This window comes from Ahaetulla prasina, chromosome 4 (assembly GCF_028640845.1).
Source record: "Ahaetulla prasina isolate Xishuangbanna chromosome 4, ASM2864084v1, whole genome shotgun sequence".
NCBI lineage: Eukaryota > Metazoa > Chordata > Lepidosauria > Squamata > Colubridae > Ahaetulla > Ahaetulla prasina.
Window position 1 is genome coordinate 16,160,161 of NC_080542.1, and position 14,133 is coordinate 16,174,293.

The following is a 14,133-nucleotide window of genomic DNA, read 5'->3' on the forward strand; positions in this document are numbered from 1 at the left end:
GGTTCGGCAGACCCTTCCTCATCTTCACCGGATTCGGTCTGAACCTCCTCCTGATTTTAAAAGAACATCATTAGTATTTGGAAGGATTTAAAGAAAAATAGCTAGTAAATTAGATTGAGGTGTGAGGGGGAAAATGTCCAAGAAAACAAATGTGCTGGAAGAATTCCTCCTTTACAAAATCGTAGAGCTGGATGGGAACCCAGAGACCATCCATTCCATCTCTTGCAATGAATAGAACCTCACATAAAGTATCTCCTGTAATCGATTTGAAGCGATTTAAGTAAAAAATAAAAACACAATTCATTAGAATAGCGTAAGCCAGAAGCAGCCTATCAAACAAGTCAATAGTCAGGAATCGGTGAACGAGACTGAATTACAACTCCCACCAAGAAACCTTGTTACAGAATAACAAAGTTGGAAGGGACCTTGGAGGTCTTCTAGTCCAACCCCCTGCTTCACAAGGAAACCCTGTATTATTCTTGACAAATGGCTGTCCAATCTCTTCTTGGAAACCTCCAGTGATGGAACATCCACAACTTCTAGAGGCAAGACATTCCACTGATTAATTGTTCTCACTGGAGTTTTCCAGCACTGGTGGATGACATCAAAACCACTAATTTTTGTCTTGGGTGAGATCTCTCTCCCCCCTCATCTCTCTCTCTCTCCCTCCCCCCTCCTTACCTCTCTCTCTGTGTCTCTCTCCTTCCCTCCCTCTCTCTGTCTCTCTCTCCACCTCTCCCTCTCTCTCTCCCTCTCTCTCCTTCCTTGTTTCTTTCTCTCTGTCTCTTTCTCTGTCTCTTTCTCTCTCTCCCTTCCTCTCTGTCTCCCTCCTCCTCCTCTCTCTCTCCTTCCCTCCCTCTGTCTCTCTCTCTCCCTCTCTGTCTCTCTCTCTCTCCTCCCCATCTCTTTCCCCCTCCCTCCCTCTCTCTTTCCCTCATTCCCTCTCTCTCTTTGTTTCCCTCTCTCCCTCTCTTTCTCTCTCTCTCCCCCTCTCTCCTGTCCTCTCTCTCTCTGTCTCTATCTCTCTCTCCCTCCCTCCCTCCCTCACACACACAGAGAGAGAGAAACCATGCCATCCTCCAGTGCTGAAAAAAAGAAATATTTTACAAGAAGAGTTCTCCGCTCCTCTGTAAACAACAAAATACCTTATACCACCAGACTTGAAATCCTGAGATTAGAAAACTTAGAACTCCGCTGACTCTGACAAGACCTGTGTTTAACACACAGAATCATCTATTGCAATGTCCTTCCTGTTAAAGACTACTTCAGCTTCAATCGCAATAATACAAGAGCAAACAATAGATTCAAACTTAATGTTAACCACTTCAGTCTTGATTGCAGAAAATATGACTTTTGTAACATTTATTTATTTATTTATTTATTTATTTATTTATTTATTTTTGTCACAACAGTATACACAAACAAATGTCATAGATAAAACAGCATATCTTGAAGAATATATATATATATATATAATTAAAATTATGCATCAACTATATTAATTGGATATAATGAAGGGAACAATAGGACAGGACCGGTAGGCACTTTTGTGCTCTTATGCACGCCCCTTACAGACCTCTTAGGAATGGGGTGAGGTCAATGATAGACAGTTTTTGGTTGAAGATTTTGGGATTTTGAGTAGAGACTATGGAGTCAGGTAGTGAGTTCCAAGCATTAACAACTCTGTTACAGAAGTCATATTTTCTGCAATCAAGTTTGAAGCGGTTGACATTTAGCTTGAATTTTTATTTTTATTTATTTATTATTTCAACCCTCTCCGTCCATTTGCCTCGCTGCTTTCACGCGGTGGTTGGCGAGGGGGTTTCCCCTGACATTTTTCCTCCTCTCTATGACAAACGGCGGGGGATTCCGCCCCCAGAAAAAACACCCTGACGCTACTGCAAGTTCCCTTTCGTGCACGTGGGAATGGTGCTCCGTTGTCTTTCTTATCCGGACGCTTAAAAACAAAGAGAAGAAGGGAAGGGAAGAAACCAAACGTCCCGGGACTTCTCTCAAGCAATGGTCAAGGAGGGAGGCAAGATGATGGACAAATGCATTTTTTTTTTTGCCTCCTTGGAGATTTGAGCTGAGTAGCCTTCGCCTTGCAAAGCCGGACACTCCTTGATTAGCTCCGGACGATACAGCCTATCCGTGCCCTAAAATTGGGAAGGATGGGCAAACGTGTCGTGGGAAGCCAGCCACGCTCAAGCCCCTTAATGGCTGCAGATAAAGGCTGGGCGGATCGCACCGTCGAGATCAGGAAGAAAGTTGGAATCTAAAATGTTCTTTGGGGCATCCAAGACGAATTAAAACTCTTCCATCCCTTTCCTTGCCTGGCCAGGTCGCTTTTTCAGCGCCCCGCGTATGTTTACTGCCCCCCCCCCACAAGTATAAATGCTATTTTCCCCCAAAATGATTCAAATAAGGGAAAAAGTAAAAAGCAAAGGAAAGCTAGGGAACTCCTGTTGTTTCGACTCTTCGCCCACCGGGCACACCTACGCACGGTTTCTCCCTTTTGATTGGTTGCCTTTCCCTTCACCTGCCTTCTCATTGGTTCCCGATTTCCGCCCCTTTAAAAAAAAACTTTCAGCAAACTTCCTCAACTTTATAGATATATTTTTTTTCCCTCGTGTCGCGGTGGCTTTTTAAAAGGAATCGTTCAAGAAAGCAGTCCGGAAAGTTTTCCATCCAGGTGAGTTTTCCAGGGAGGGTCGTAATGCGGACTTTTTTTTTTTAATTGATACGCGTCTTTGCTTGGGTTGCACGCATTTTCTCACGGTCTCTTCAACCGCGGATCAGGATCTGCCTAGAACCGGGGGCGGCGGGGTGGAGGATGCGGAGATTGTGGTTCGGCGCTTGCCAAAGAAGAAGGCCGCCTTCATTCTGCCATTCGATTTGAAAATGAAACAGCATGGACCGTTTTTAAACGCGTCAACTTCCACGGGTGTCAGCGGACCAGATCCTGTCCTGTCTTCCTTCTTTTAAAAAGAAAGTTTGACCCGGAATGAAAATAACAACCAGGGGACGCTTAGGAGATGTGGTTTAAATAAGCAGCTCTTAAAAGACAGGATTTAAAAATGCCTAGTTTCGAAATTGGCACGTTCGAAAAGGGCAGGGAAAGTGAAGAAGGAGAAAACTAATCGATTAGACTTAGGGATTTTTTTTAAAAAAAATCTGTTCTTCCTTTAAAAAAAAAAAGTGAATAATAGAACAGAATAACAGAGTTGGAAGAGACCTTGGAGGTCTTCTAGTCCAACCCTCTGTTCAGGCAGGGTTGTTGATGTTGTTAGCTGCGAAGTCATGTCCGGCCCATCGGGACCCCATGGACAACATTCCTCCAGGCCTTCCTGTCCTCTACCATCCTCTGAAGTCCATTTAAGCTCACACCAATTGCTTCAGTGACTCCATCCAGCCACCTCGTTGTCTGTCGTCCCCTTCTTCTTTTGCCCTCAATCTTTCCCAGCATTAGGCTCTTCTCCAGTGAGTCCTTCTTTCTCATTAGGTGGCCAAAGTATTTCAGTTTCATCTTCAGGATCTGGCCTTCTAAAGAGCAGTCAGGGTTGATCTCCTCTAGGACTGACCGGTTTGATTGCCTTGCAGTCCAAGCGACTCACAGGAGTCTTCTCCAGCACCAGAATCCAAAGGCCTCAATTCTTTGATGCTCAGCCTTATGGTCCAACTTTCACAACTGGGAAAACCATAGCCTTGGCTATACGCACTATTGTTGGCGGTGTGATGTCTCTGCTTTTTAGTATGCTGTCTAGATTTGCCACAGCTTTCCTACACAGGAGCAAATGTCCTTTAATTTTTTTGGCTGCAGTCCCCATCTGCAGTGATCTTGGAGGGTACCCTATACCATTTCAGACAAACAGTTATCCAATCTCTTCTTAAAAACTACCAGTGTTGGAGCACCCACAACTTCCGAGGCAAGTCATTCTACTGATCAATTGTTTTAATTGTAACAAAATTTCTCCTTAGTTCCAGGTTGTTTATCTCCTTGATTAATTTCTACCCATTGCTTCTTGTTCTGCCTTCAGATGCTTTGGAGCATAGGTTGACCCTCTCTTCTTTATGGCAGCCCCTTAGATACTGGAACACTGTTATCATGTCTCCCCATAATCCTTCTTTTCATTAAACTATCATATCCAATTCCAGAAACCATTCTTTATATGTTTCAGCCCCTCGGGTCCTCTAATCATCTTTGAAAATATAAAATAAAACTAATGGATAAGAGACAAACATACATACTTGTTTTTCTAATCAGACTGAACAATAGTTGTTGTGACTCCAGCCCCCGAACCTGGCCCCATGCCCGAAAGCGACTCCGAGAGTGAGAGGGAAGGGCTGGTAAGGCTTACCTTGGGAGCACCGATGCCTTTGGCCTGGCTCCAGGAGCCAGAACCAGACCAGTCAGAGGACGTAATGAGGCCGTCATCCCCTGATTCTTCCCTTCTCCAGGCTACGCCTTCAGACCCAACTGAAAATAATAATCAAGCTTGGCTTGACCCGCGCTTCAGAAGATTAGAGAGGCGGCGTCATCAAAAGGAAGGGTGGGCCAGGAGCCCCACCCCACAGGATATATAAGGAGCTTTGGGACTGCTCTCACTCCATAGGAAGCAAAAGTTTAGCTGAACCATTTCAAAAAGAGCTTGCTACGTGAGTCATTTGTTTGAACTTTGGCAGAGATTTCTCTGCCAGGACTGATAAGAGCGGTGAATCCACTGGCTGAAGGCCAGCTCGTGAGTATGAAGTGGGGAAGGAGACTGAACAATAGTTTTCAAAATTCAGTCTTCTGTTTCCTAATAATACAAACTCTGAAACAAAAAAATTGGCCGCCTTTAGAGTGATATCATTCTTACGATCTATGAGAAGAAGTGAAATCTAAGAGTTCATCAGGGAGTTCACTTAGAAGTGGCCTGAAATGTGAGCAACAGGTTTTATCATCAAATTGGCAGCATGGTAGGCATATTAATGAGGTCAGAGGTGAACCCTACAGTAAGCTAGTTGAAAATAGGTGTCAATACATTATACTGCACATATTTACCACAGCAAGAATCTACCGTTCCTGTCCTAATGTTCCCTTTGGTTGTATTCAATTTGTATTAAGGGACGCGGTGGCTCAGGGGCTAGGACGTTGAGCTTGTTGATCGAAAGGTCGGCAGCTCAGCGGTTCGAATCCGTAGTGCTGCCGTGTAATGGGGTGAGCTCCCATTACTTGTCCCAGCTTCTGCCAACCTAGCAGTTTTGAAAGCATGTAAAAATGCAAGTAGAAAAAATAGGGACCACCTTTGGTGGGAAGGTAACAGCATTCTGTGTGCCTTTGGTGTAGAGTCATGCTGGCCACATGACCTTGGAGATGTCTTTGGACAGTGCTGGCTCTTCGGCTTTGAAACGGAGATAAGCATCGCCCCCTAGAGTCGGCAACACTAGCACTAGTGAGGAGAACCTTTACCTTTACCTTAATTATATATATTGTTGTGTTTGACAAAATAAATAAATAAAAAAATAAAAATAAAAAAATAAACATTCGCAAAAAAGTGGAAACAAAAAACTGTACCCTCAGACGAAACAGTGATTAGGAAAATTCTAGAATGTGCAGAGATGGAAAAAATGACTATGGAGTTGAAAGAGAGAGAGGATTTGGAATATTATGAAATATGGAATAAAATGTACAGTTGACTCAAAAACAGAAACCAGAACAAGAAATGTTTAATTTAATACTGATGAAACATAAAGTAACTGAACAACATTAAATAAAGAGATGCAAATATAAACGGATATAAATGTGTAAATATGAACAATGAATATTATAATGTGTGTGTGTGTGTATGTCTGTGTGTGTGTGTGTGTGTGTGTGTATGTGTATATATGTTGGAGTAATCACATCCAGGACATAAACCGTTTCAACTCCTACCATCAAAACAACGCTATAGGGCACTGCACACCAGAACAACTAGACACAAGAACAGTTTTTTTCCCTAAGGCCATCACTCTGCTAAACAATTAATTCCCTCAACACTGTCAAACTATTTACTAAATCTGCACTATTAATCTTCTCATCATTCCCATCACCAATCTCTTTCCACTTGTGACTGTATGACTGTAACTTTGTTGCTGGCAATCCTTATGATTTATATTGATATATTGACCATCATTTGTGTTGTAAGTGTTGTACCTTGATGAACATCTTTTCTTTTATGTACACTGAGAGCATATGCACCAAGACAATTCCTTGTGTGTCCAATCACACTTGGCCAATAAAAAATTCTATTCTATTCTAATGTGATTTATCCTACTATTGAGTAGTAAATAGAAATGATAGAATAGAGAGCTACAAAAGTAAAATATGTATGTCGATACAGAATGCTGTAAAATTCCCATTAATGTTATGTAATGTTCAATATGTTATGTCTTGATGTGTTTTGTTTTTATATTTGTGTGATTGTTTTTTTGTGTTGTTTTTAAAGACAAACTTTTTAATAACAATTATTTAAAAAGAAAAAAGAAAATATGTGTCAATGGCTTCCTAATCAGTAGCCGTTAAATTTCATATGGATTGTGACTGTTGTGGGTATTTATTTATTTGGCCTTTCGGGGTGACAGTGTTTCAGTGTTGCCAAAAAAAAAAGAGACTGAGAGAGGGGGCTTTTTAAAGTACAGGCGCAAACTAAATAAGATACCTAGATTATAGGGTGCTTGGTGCTCTCTGGGTTTGGGTTTGTTTTTTTTTTGGTGTGTGTATGTGTGTGTGTGTGTGTGTGTGTGTGTGTGTGTGTGTGTTTTGCAGACATTTAATTATGCAACTTGGTAACAGTGTGGTCAGGTTATATTCATGAACTGGAATAGGACATAGCAACAAGGTCAGCCAATGGAGGCTGTTTGCTGATTCAGACAGCAAGGAGCCTGGGTGTGGCTTAATTGTTTTCTATTAAGCTCTGAGCTCTGAAACTGATACCGTATTTTTTGGAGTATAAGACACACTGGACTATAAAACGCACCTACCTTTTTTGCTGAGGAAAACAAGAAAAAGAAATCTGCCTCCCAGCAATTTTGCCTCATTGCAGCAAACAGCAAACAGCCTGCTTTACTTTCATTTTTGTTTTCAGCATAGCTTGATTAGCACAAGAAAAAACAATCTGCTCCCAGCAATTTACCTCCTTGCAGCAAGCAGCAGAGGCCCATGCAGCAATAGGCAATGGCAATCCTTGCAGCCTGAAACAGCTGAGAGTCGGGAGGCCGTTCCAAGGGACAATCAACTTGTGCTAATTAGGCTGTGCTGAAGCTGAAATGGGCTGTTTCTTCTTGCTGCTTGCTGCAAGGAGGTAAACTGCTGGGAGGCAGAGGCCAAAGGGTGGGGGTCAGCGGGTGGGAAGGGCTACATTCGGTGTATAAAACGCACCCAAATTTTCATCCCCTTTTAGGTGGGAAAAAGGTGTGTTTTATAATCTGAAAAATATGGTAGTCTGCTCTTTGAATTGAAACTGAAACTCATCTCTGCTATTCTCTCCTCTACCTCTGTTTTTTGCCTGTAACTCTCTACCACATTGGAAGAATCTGCTGTTGATATTGTATGTGTTATATTATGTATAAAGAGAAGCTAAGGAATCCTGCTGAATCAGTTCCCTGTATGTGCTTTCTGGATTTGATTTTTGCAACAAACTCTGACAAGTGCTAGACGGGCACTTCTAGTACTGATCATGTTACCTAATTGGGTTGTGAAATGTCTGCAATCTCAGAGAGCACCAAGGACCTTATCTTGAGCTACAGATATTCTCATGAATGAGGGCAAATACAGATAGAATAGAATAACAGAGTTGGAAGCAGGGGTGAAATGCTCCCGAATCAGACTGGACCGTGCGATCCGGTAGCGATCGTGACCAGTAGTTTGACGATCTGGTAGCGATAGTGGAGTGAAGCTCCGCCCACCCGCCCAGGTGTCATTGCTTCCTGGTTTTAACCAGGAAGTAATGTGTTTTTTAACCTTCTGCAAATGCACAGAAGATTTTGTGCATGCGCAGAAGGTCTGTGCATGCATGTGACGTGTGCACTTCCAAACTGGTAAGGAAGATAAGTAGATTTCACCCCTGGTTGGAAGGGACTTTGGAGGCCCTAGTCCAACCCTCAAGTCAGGCAGGAAACCTTATACTATTTCAGACAAATGGTTGTCCAATCTCTTCTTAAAAATTTCCAGCGTTGGAAAATTCACAACTTCTGGAGACAAGTTTTCCCACTGTTCTAAACAGTCAGGAAATTTATTCTTAGTTCTTGGTTGCTTCTCTCCTTGATTAGTTTATTTAGGGCCATGGTGGTACAGTGGTTAGAGTGCAGTATGGCAGGCTAATTCTGCTGACTGCCAATCGCTGGCAGTTCAGCAGTTCGAATCACACCAGGCTCAAGCCTTCCCTCCTTCCGAGGTTGATAAAAACTGACACTGGTCCTCACCCAGTGTCAGTTTTGGAAGGCAATTTTCTTTTTGCTTCTTAACTGCCACATATTTTAGCTGAGGAAGTTGGGAGGAGGTTGTTGTTGGAGCGGTAGAAAGTTAGTCATAACAACATTCCGTATTCAAGGACATCCTGTGTCTGATGTAGACTGCCTGAAGATTGTATCCAGTTGAGTGTGAAGAGTTGATTGGACAATGTGATGTACTTGTGGGTGTGGGCAAGGCTGTGAACTGTCAACTGGGTGTAGAAAACCTGGAAGCTTTCAGTTTCGGGTTTTCTCAGCTGTGCCAACGTGACATCTCTAATAAATTGAAACTTTGAGGAACCTCAACCCTCAGAGTTTTATTTTGTTGGGAGTGTTCCTTGGAACCCTGACATTCAGATTGTTGGGGACAATATGCTGACATTGTAAACCACTTACAGAGGGCTGTAAAGGACTGTGTAGTGGTATATAAGTGTAAGTGCTATTCTCTTCCATTGATACCTTCAATTTCTTTTTTTCTCTGGCAGGTGATTGGGGTATCTCTCTTTTGTCAGTATCACCACCCAAGCCAATGAAGCCTCGGCGACTCTATATAGCTGTGAAAGATTTCACAGGGGAAACGAAAGCAGGCGGGGAAGTCAAGGTTTCCAGGGGTAGCTTACTAAGCCAGGAAGATCCCCGCGGGGTCTCCCCTGGTGGAACATTTTGGGCCAAGGTCTTGGATGCAGAAAAGGTGGTCCGGGTACCTCCCTCGATGGCCAGGGAACTGAGCGGAGCCCAGTCTGGCTTGCTGGAAGCTGTGACCCATGGAGACGAACGCCTGGCACTCTTCAAGCAGGAGCGGTGGATGCAGAAACTCAGCGCCCTGGGGAAGGGTGACCGAGTGAGGGTCCAGATCACCTCCGCTTCTGGGCAGAAAGTTCCAGGCATCATCCGATACCGGGGACCCATAGACAAGAACCAGCAAGATACCAGCATCATCTTTGGGGTCGAGCTGGTGGTGAGTAATACCATTGGCAGATTGCTACAAGGGTTGTGCAGAAGCATCTCAATGGAAATCCCAAGGCATTTTGAATAGTTTGATCCAGTGGTGGGTTTCAAATTTTTTTACTACCAGTTCTGTGGGTGTGGCTTTGTGGGCGTGGCTTGGCTTGGTGGGCATGGCTTGGTGGGCGTGGCAGGGGAAGGATACTGCAAAATCCCCATTTCCTCCCCATCGGTTGGGACTTGGGAGGCAGAGAATAGATGGGGGCGGGCCCAGTCAGAATTTTTACTATCGGTTCTCCGAACTACTCAAAATTTCCGTTCCCGGTTCTCCAGAACTGGTCAGAATCTGCTGAAACCCACTTCTGGTTTGATCACATGAGCTGCGGTGGCGCAGTGGTTAGAGTGCAGTACTGCAGGCTGCCTGCCGCTGCCTGCCATTTGGCAGTTCGAATCTCACCAGGCTCAAGGCTGACTCAGGCTTCCATCCTTCCAAGGTTGTTAAAATGAGGACCCAGATTGTTGGGAGCAATAGGCTGACTGTGTCACTTAGAGAGAGCTGTAAATCACTGAAAAGCAGTATGTAAGTCTAAGTGCTATTGCTATCCCAAGCTTGGAACCAAAACACATCGTACTGCTAAGTTTTGTTTCACCTTCACAGTCTTCAACATACAACAGTTCCTTTAGCAACTATTTGAAGTTACAAAGGCACTGAATGACCTGGTCATTCAGACTTATGACCTGGTTTCACACTTACAACAGCTGCAACATCCACATGGGCACTTGAGCCAAATTCAGACGCTTGGCCACGGACTCCTATTTATGACAGTCGCAATGTCCTGGGGTCAGGTGATCCCTTTTTGTGACCTTCTGGCCAGGAAAGTCAATGGGGAAGCCAGATTCCCTTAACGAGCATGTTACTGACTTAACAACTGCAGCGGTTCGTTTAACAACTGTGGCAAGAAAGGTCGTAAAATGAGGCAAACTCACTTAACGAACGTCTCATTTAGTGTCAGAAATTTGGGTCTCAGTTGTGGTCACAAGTCGAGGATTACCTGTAATGTAACTTAAACTGGGAAGTCACAACATTACTTTTTTATATCTTGCCTTCTGTATATCAGAATAGCTGATATACAGTAACACCGTAATTCATGCTAAATGCTTATAGAAAAATTGGCCAGAACCAGGGGTGAAATGCTCCCGGTTCAGATTGGATCTCCCAATCCAGTAGTGATGGCAGCAGGTGGTTCGGGGAACTGGTAGCAAAAATCCTTGCCCCCCCCCTCCCCATGCCCAGCTGAGCCACATGATCATCAGAGGGTTTTTTTTTTAACTTTTAAAAGCATTTTTTTCTGTAGAGGCTGTAAAAAATGCTTTTAAAGAATTCTGGCAATCAGGCAACTCAGCTGGGATCGTCAGAACCCTTTAAAAGCATTTTTTTTACAACCTCTTCCGCCGAAGAGGTTGTAAAAAAAATGCTTTTAAAAGGCTCCTCTGGCGATCCCAGCTGAGTTGCCTAATCATCAGAGGCTTTTAAAAGCATTTTTATAACCTCTTCAGCTGAAGAGGTTGTAGAATAAATGCTTTTAAAAGTAAAAAAAAAAAAAGTTGGCCATGCCCACCTAGTCATATTACACCCCCCCCACCAAGCCACGCCCAGAGAACCAGTAGTAACAAATTTTACATTTCACCCCTGGCCAAAAGGATGATTTTAATATTCCTACAGAGAACAATGCCACCATTTGCATTATGCTGCCTTGTTTATTGTGGGAATTTGTAAATGCCTTTTGAAAAAACTAGTTTTATTAGGCCTTCAGTATGTTTATGGGGTCGGGGAGGAGTGTTGGTCACTAAAGCAAGCTGAATTTGACTTCTTCATCAAAGAATCTTCTATTGATTAAAAAATAGTTTAGCTCCTTCATATGACAACAATGTGGCAATGATTGATTGATGCATGGTTGGAATTTTATTCAAGAACTAGCCATAAACTAGAATTGGGGAAAGAAGTCATATATTGCACGCCCAATGGTTGAAAATTATTTGAATATTAAAATCATAGAATACAATAAGATTTTCCTGTTGAGCCTGTCACGTTGCTGTTTCTCTTAAATAACCAAAGGAGGATTGAACAGATAATTCTGAAGAGGTTTTCTTCAAATATATGTATTTTGGAAAAGTGTATTTTCTAAAACTAGCTAGTAACGTCACTTTTTTTAGTAGTACCATAAAATTATCTATCAATGGAAGGATAATTTAATCAAGAATGTAATACAGTAACTTTTATGAAGGATTTGCTATTAGAATAGCAGTTACAGTATAAAGAAGAAAAGTAAAACACGTGGAAAAAATGAGATATACAAAAATTATCACCACATCAGTTAATACTTAGTTAGGTTATATATATATATATATATATATATAAATTATCATCATAGAAAAAATGACTTTTTTTAGTAACTTTTAGCATGAATTACGGCCTTACAACGTCTTCCCATGGAGTGAACCAAGTCTTTTACTTCTGCAGCTGTTATAATGTGAAACCAAGATTGAATGATTGATTCTATTAACTGGGTTTTATTGCTGGGTCGCTTCTGACTAAGAAGTTTCTTTAGTCGGCTCCATAGATTTTTCATTTGGGTTAAGGTCTGGGCTATTCCCTGGCCATTCCAGCAGTGGAATATGATTATTGAACAGTAATAGAGTTGGATGGGATCTTGGAGGTCATCTAGTCCAACCCCCTGCTCACTCAGGCAGGAGACCTGTACTAGGGATTCAAACCGCTGAGCTGCCGACCTTTCTGATCGACAAGCTCAGTGTCTTAGGCACATCTTGAAATTCAAAAAAAAAAAAAAAAGTGGTGTTATTAGCCATCAAACCTCAAAAATTTTCCTAAAAGGTTTCCACAATTTTGGCCCCCATCTTCTTTGTAGCAGATGGATGGACTTTAACTCCCAGAATTCCCCAGCCAGTAGGGAATTGTCCACATATAGAATAGAATAGAATAGAATAGAATAGAATAGAATAGAATTTTTTATTGGCCAAGTGTGATTGGACACACAAGGAATTTGTCTTGGTGCATATGCTCTCAGTGTACATAAAAGAAATGATACGTTCATCAAGGTACAACATTTACAACACAATTGATGGTCAATATATCAATATAAATCATAAGGATTGCCAGCAAAAAAGTTACAGTCATACAATCATAAGTGGAAAGAGATTGGTGATGGGAACGATGAGAAGATTAATAGTAGTGCAGATTTAGTAAATAGTTTGATAGTGTTGAGGGAATTATTTGTTTAGCAGAGTGATGGCCTTTGGGAAAAAACTGTTCATGTGTCTAGTTGTTCTGTTGTGCAGTGCTCTATAGAGTCGTTTTGAGGGTAGGAGTTGAAACAGTTTATGTCCAGGATGTGAGGGATCTGCAAATATTTTCACGGCCCTCTTCCTGATTCGTGCAGTATACAGGTCCTCAATGGAAGGCAGGTTGGTAGCAATTATTTTTTCTGCAGTTCTAATTATCCTCTGAAGTCTGTGTCTTAAGCTTGCTGAGATCAAGAAACACTGACCAAGAGTTTGGGCTCATATTAATCAAAAGTGTTCTTAACCTCGTTTGACCACCAGAAATCAGTGGTTAGCCTTGGGTGATGTGCAATTTCTCATCTTAAATCTACCCCCGAGGGTTGTTTGGAGGGATTGAGAGTGAGAGGAGGAATAGATTATCTTTCTGGAAGAGCCATTATCCTCTTTTATAGGGCTCAGCAGCCGGGAAGGGTTTTACCGACGGCTCCTTCAAAGGACAGAAGTTCTTCTCCTGTCGTGAGAACTGCGGCGTCTTTGTACCCGTCAGCCGGATTGAACCCGACAAAGCGGTTGAGGATAGTCCAGCAGCATCTCGAAGAGGAGGGATCCGGGAGTGTACAAGAGTCCAGCTTACAACAGGAGATCCCTTGTCGTCCCCAGGGCTGGCGGTTGGCGACCGCGTCTTTTTCAAGATGGAAAACAGCACCCCTACTGGCAGTGTGGTATACTGCAACCATCTTCCAGGGAAATTTGAAGCCGGCGTGTTTGTGGGAATATTTCTAGTAAGTACTTGTCCAGTTGAGAGACTCTACTCAACATTATTTTTTCCCCCAAGTTTTTTATTTTTTTACAAACATATCAATGCATGAACAGTGTGGCACCTGGTTATCATGCATTCTAATACAAATAGAACCCGTAAAATGAATCATAGTTATTACATTCAATTAACTTTTATATTTCTAATAATAATACACATTTATATTGAGGGTTTTTTTTTTATTTGCATTTATATCCCGCCCTTCTCCGAAGACTCAGGGCGGCTTAGACTATGCCAAGCAATAGTCTTCATCCATTTGTATATTATATACAAAGTCAACTTATTGCCCCCAACAATCTGGGTCCTCATTTTACCTACCTTATAAAGGATGGAAGGCTGAGTCAACCTTGGGCCTGGTGGGACTTGAACCTGCAGTAATTGCAAGCAGCTGCTGTTAATAACAGACTGTCTTAGCAGTCTGAGCCACACAGAGGCCCTTACAATCATCATTCAATCATTCAGTTATTCCATCTTTTCTCTTATTATTGCTTTTATTTTATTATATAAAAGTATGTACACTGATATTCCCCCCTCTCTTATTTCTATCTCTTATTCTAACTTTTAATCATATCACCCTTTATTTAAAAATGTTTTATTTCTAT

The 14,133-nt window shown here is 42.2% G+C and overlaps 1 protein-coding gene across 1 annotated transcript in view; it reads left to right on the forward strand.

Annotated features, from left to right (window-relative positions):
* The first annotated feature begins 2,583 nt into the window (after positions 1 to 2,583).
* Positions 2,584 to 14,133, forward strand: part of LOC131197699 (ubiquitin carboxyl-terminal hydrolase CYLD-like) — a 38,051-nt gene continuing 26,501 nt past the window's right edge. The window contains exons 1-3 of the mRNA XM_058182071.1: positions 2,584 to 2,692; positions 8,955 to 9,427; positions 13,167 to 13,496. Of these exons, the coding sequence (XP_058038054.1) occupies positions 8,999 to 9,427; positions 13,167 to 13,496 (759 nt within the window). The 5' untranslated portion in view covers positions 2,584 to 2,692; positions 8,955 to 8,998. The remainder of the gene's footprint in view (positions 2,693 to 8,954; positions 9,428 to 13,166; positions 13,497 to 14,133) is intronic.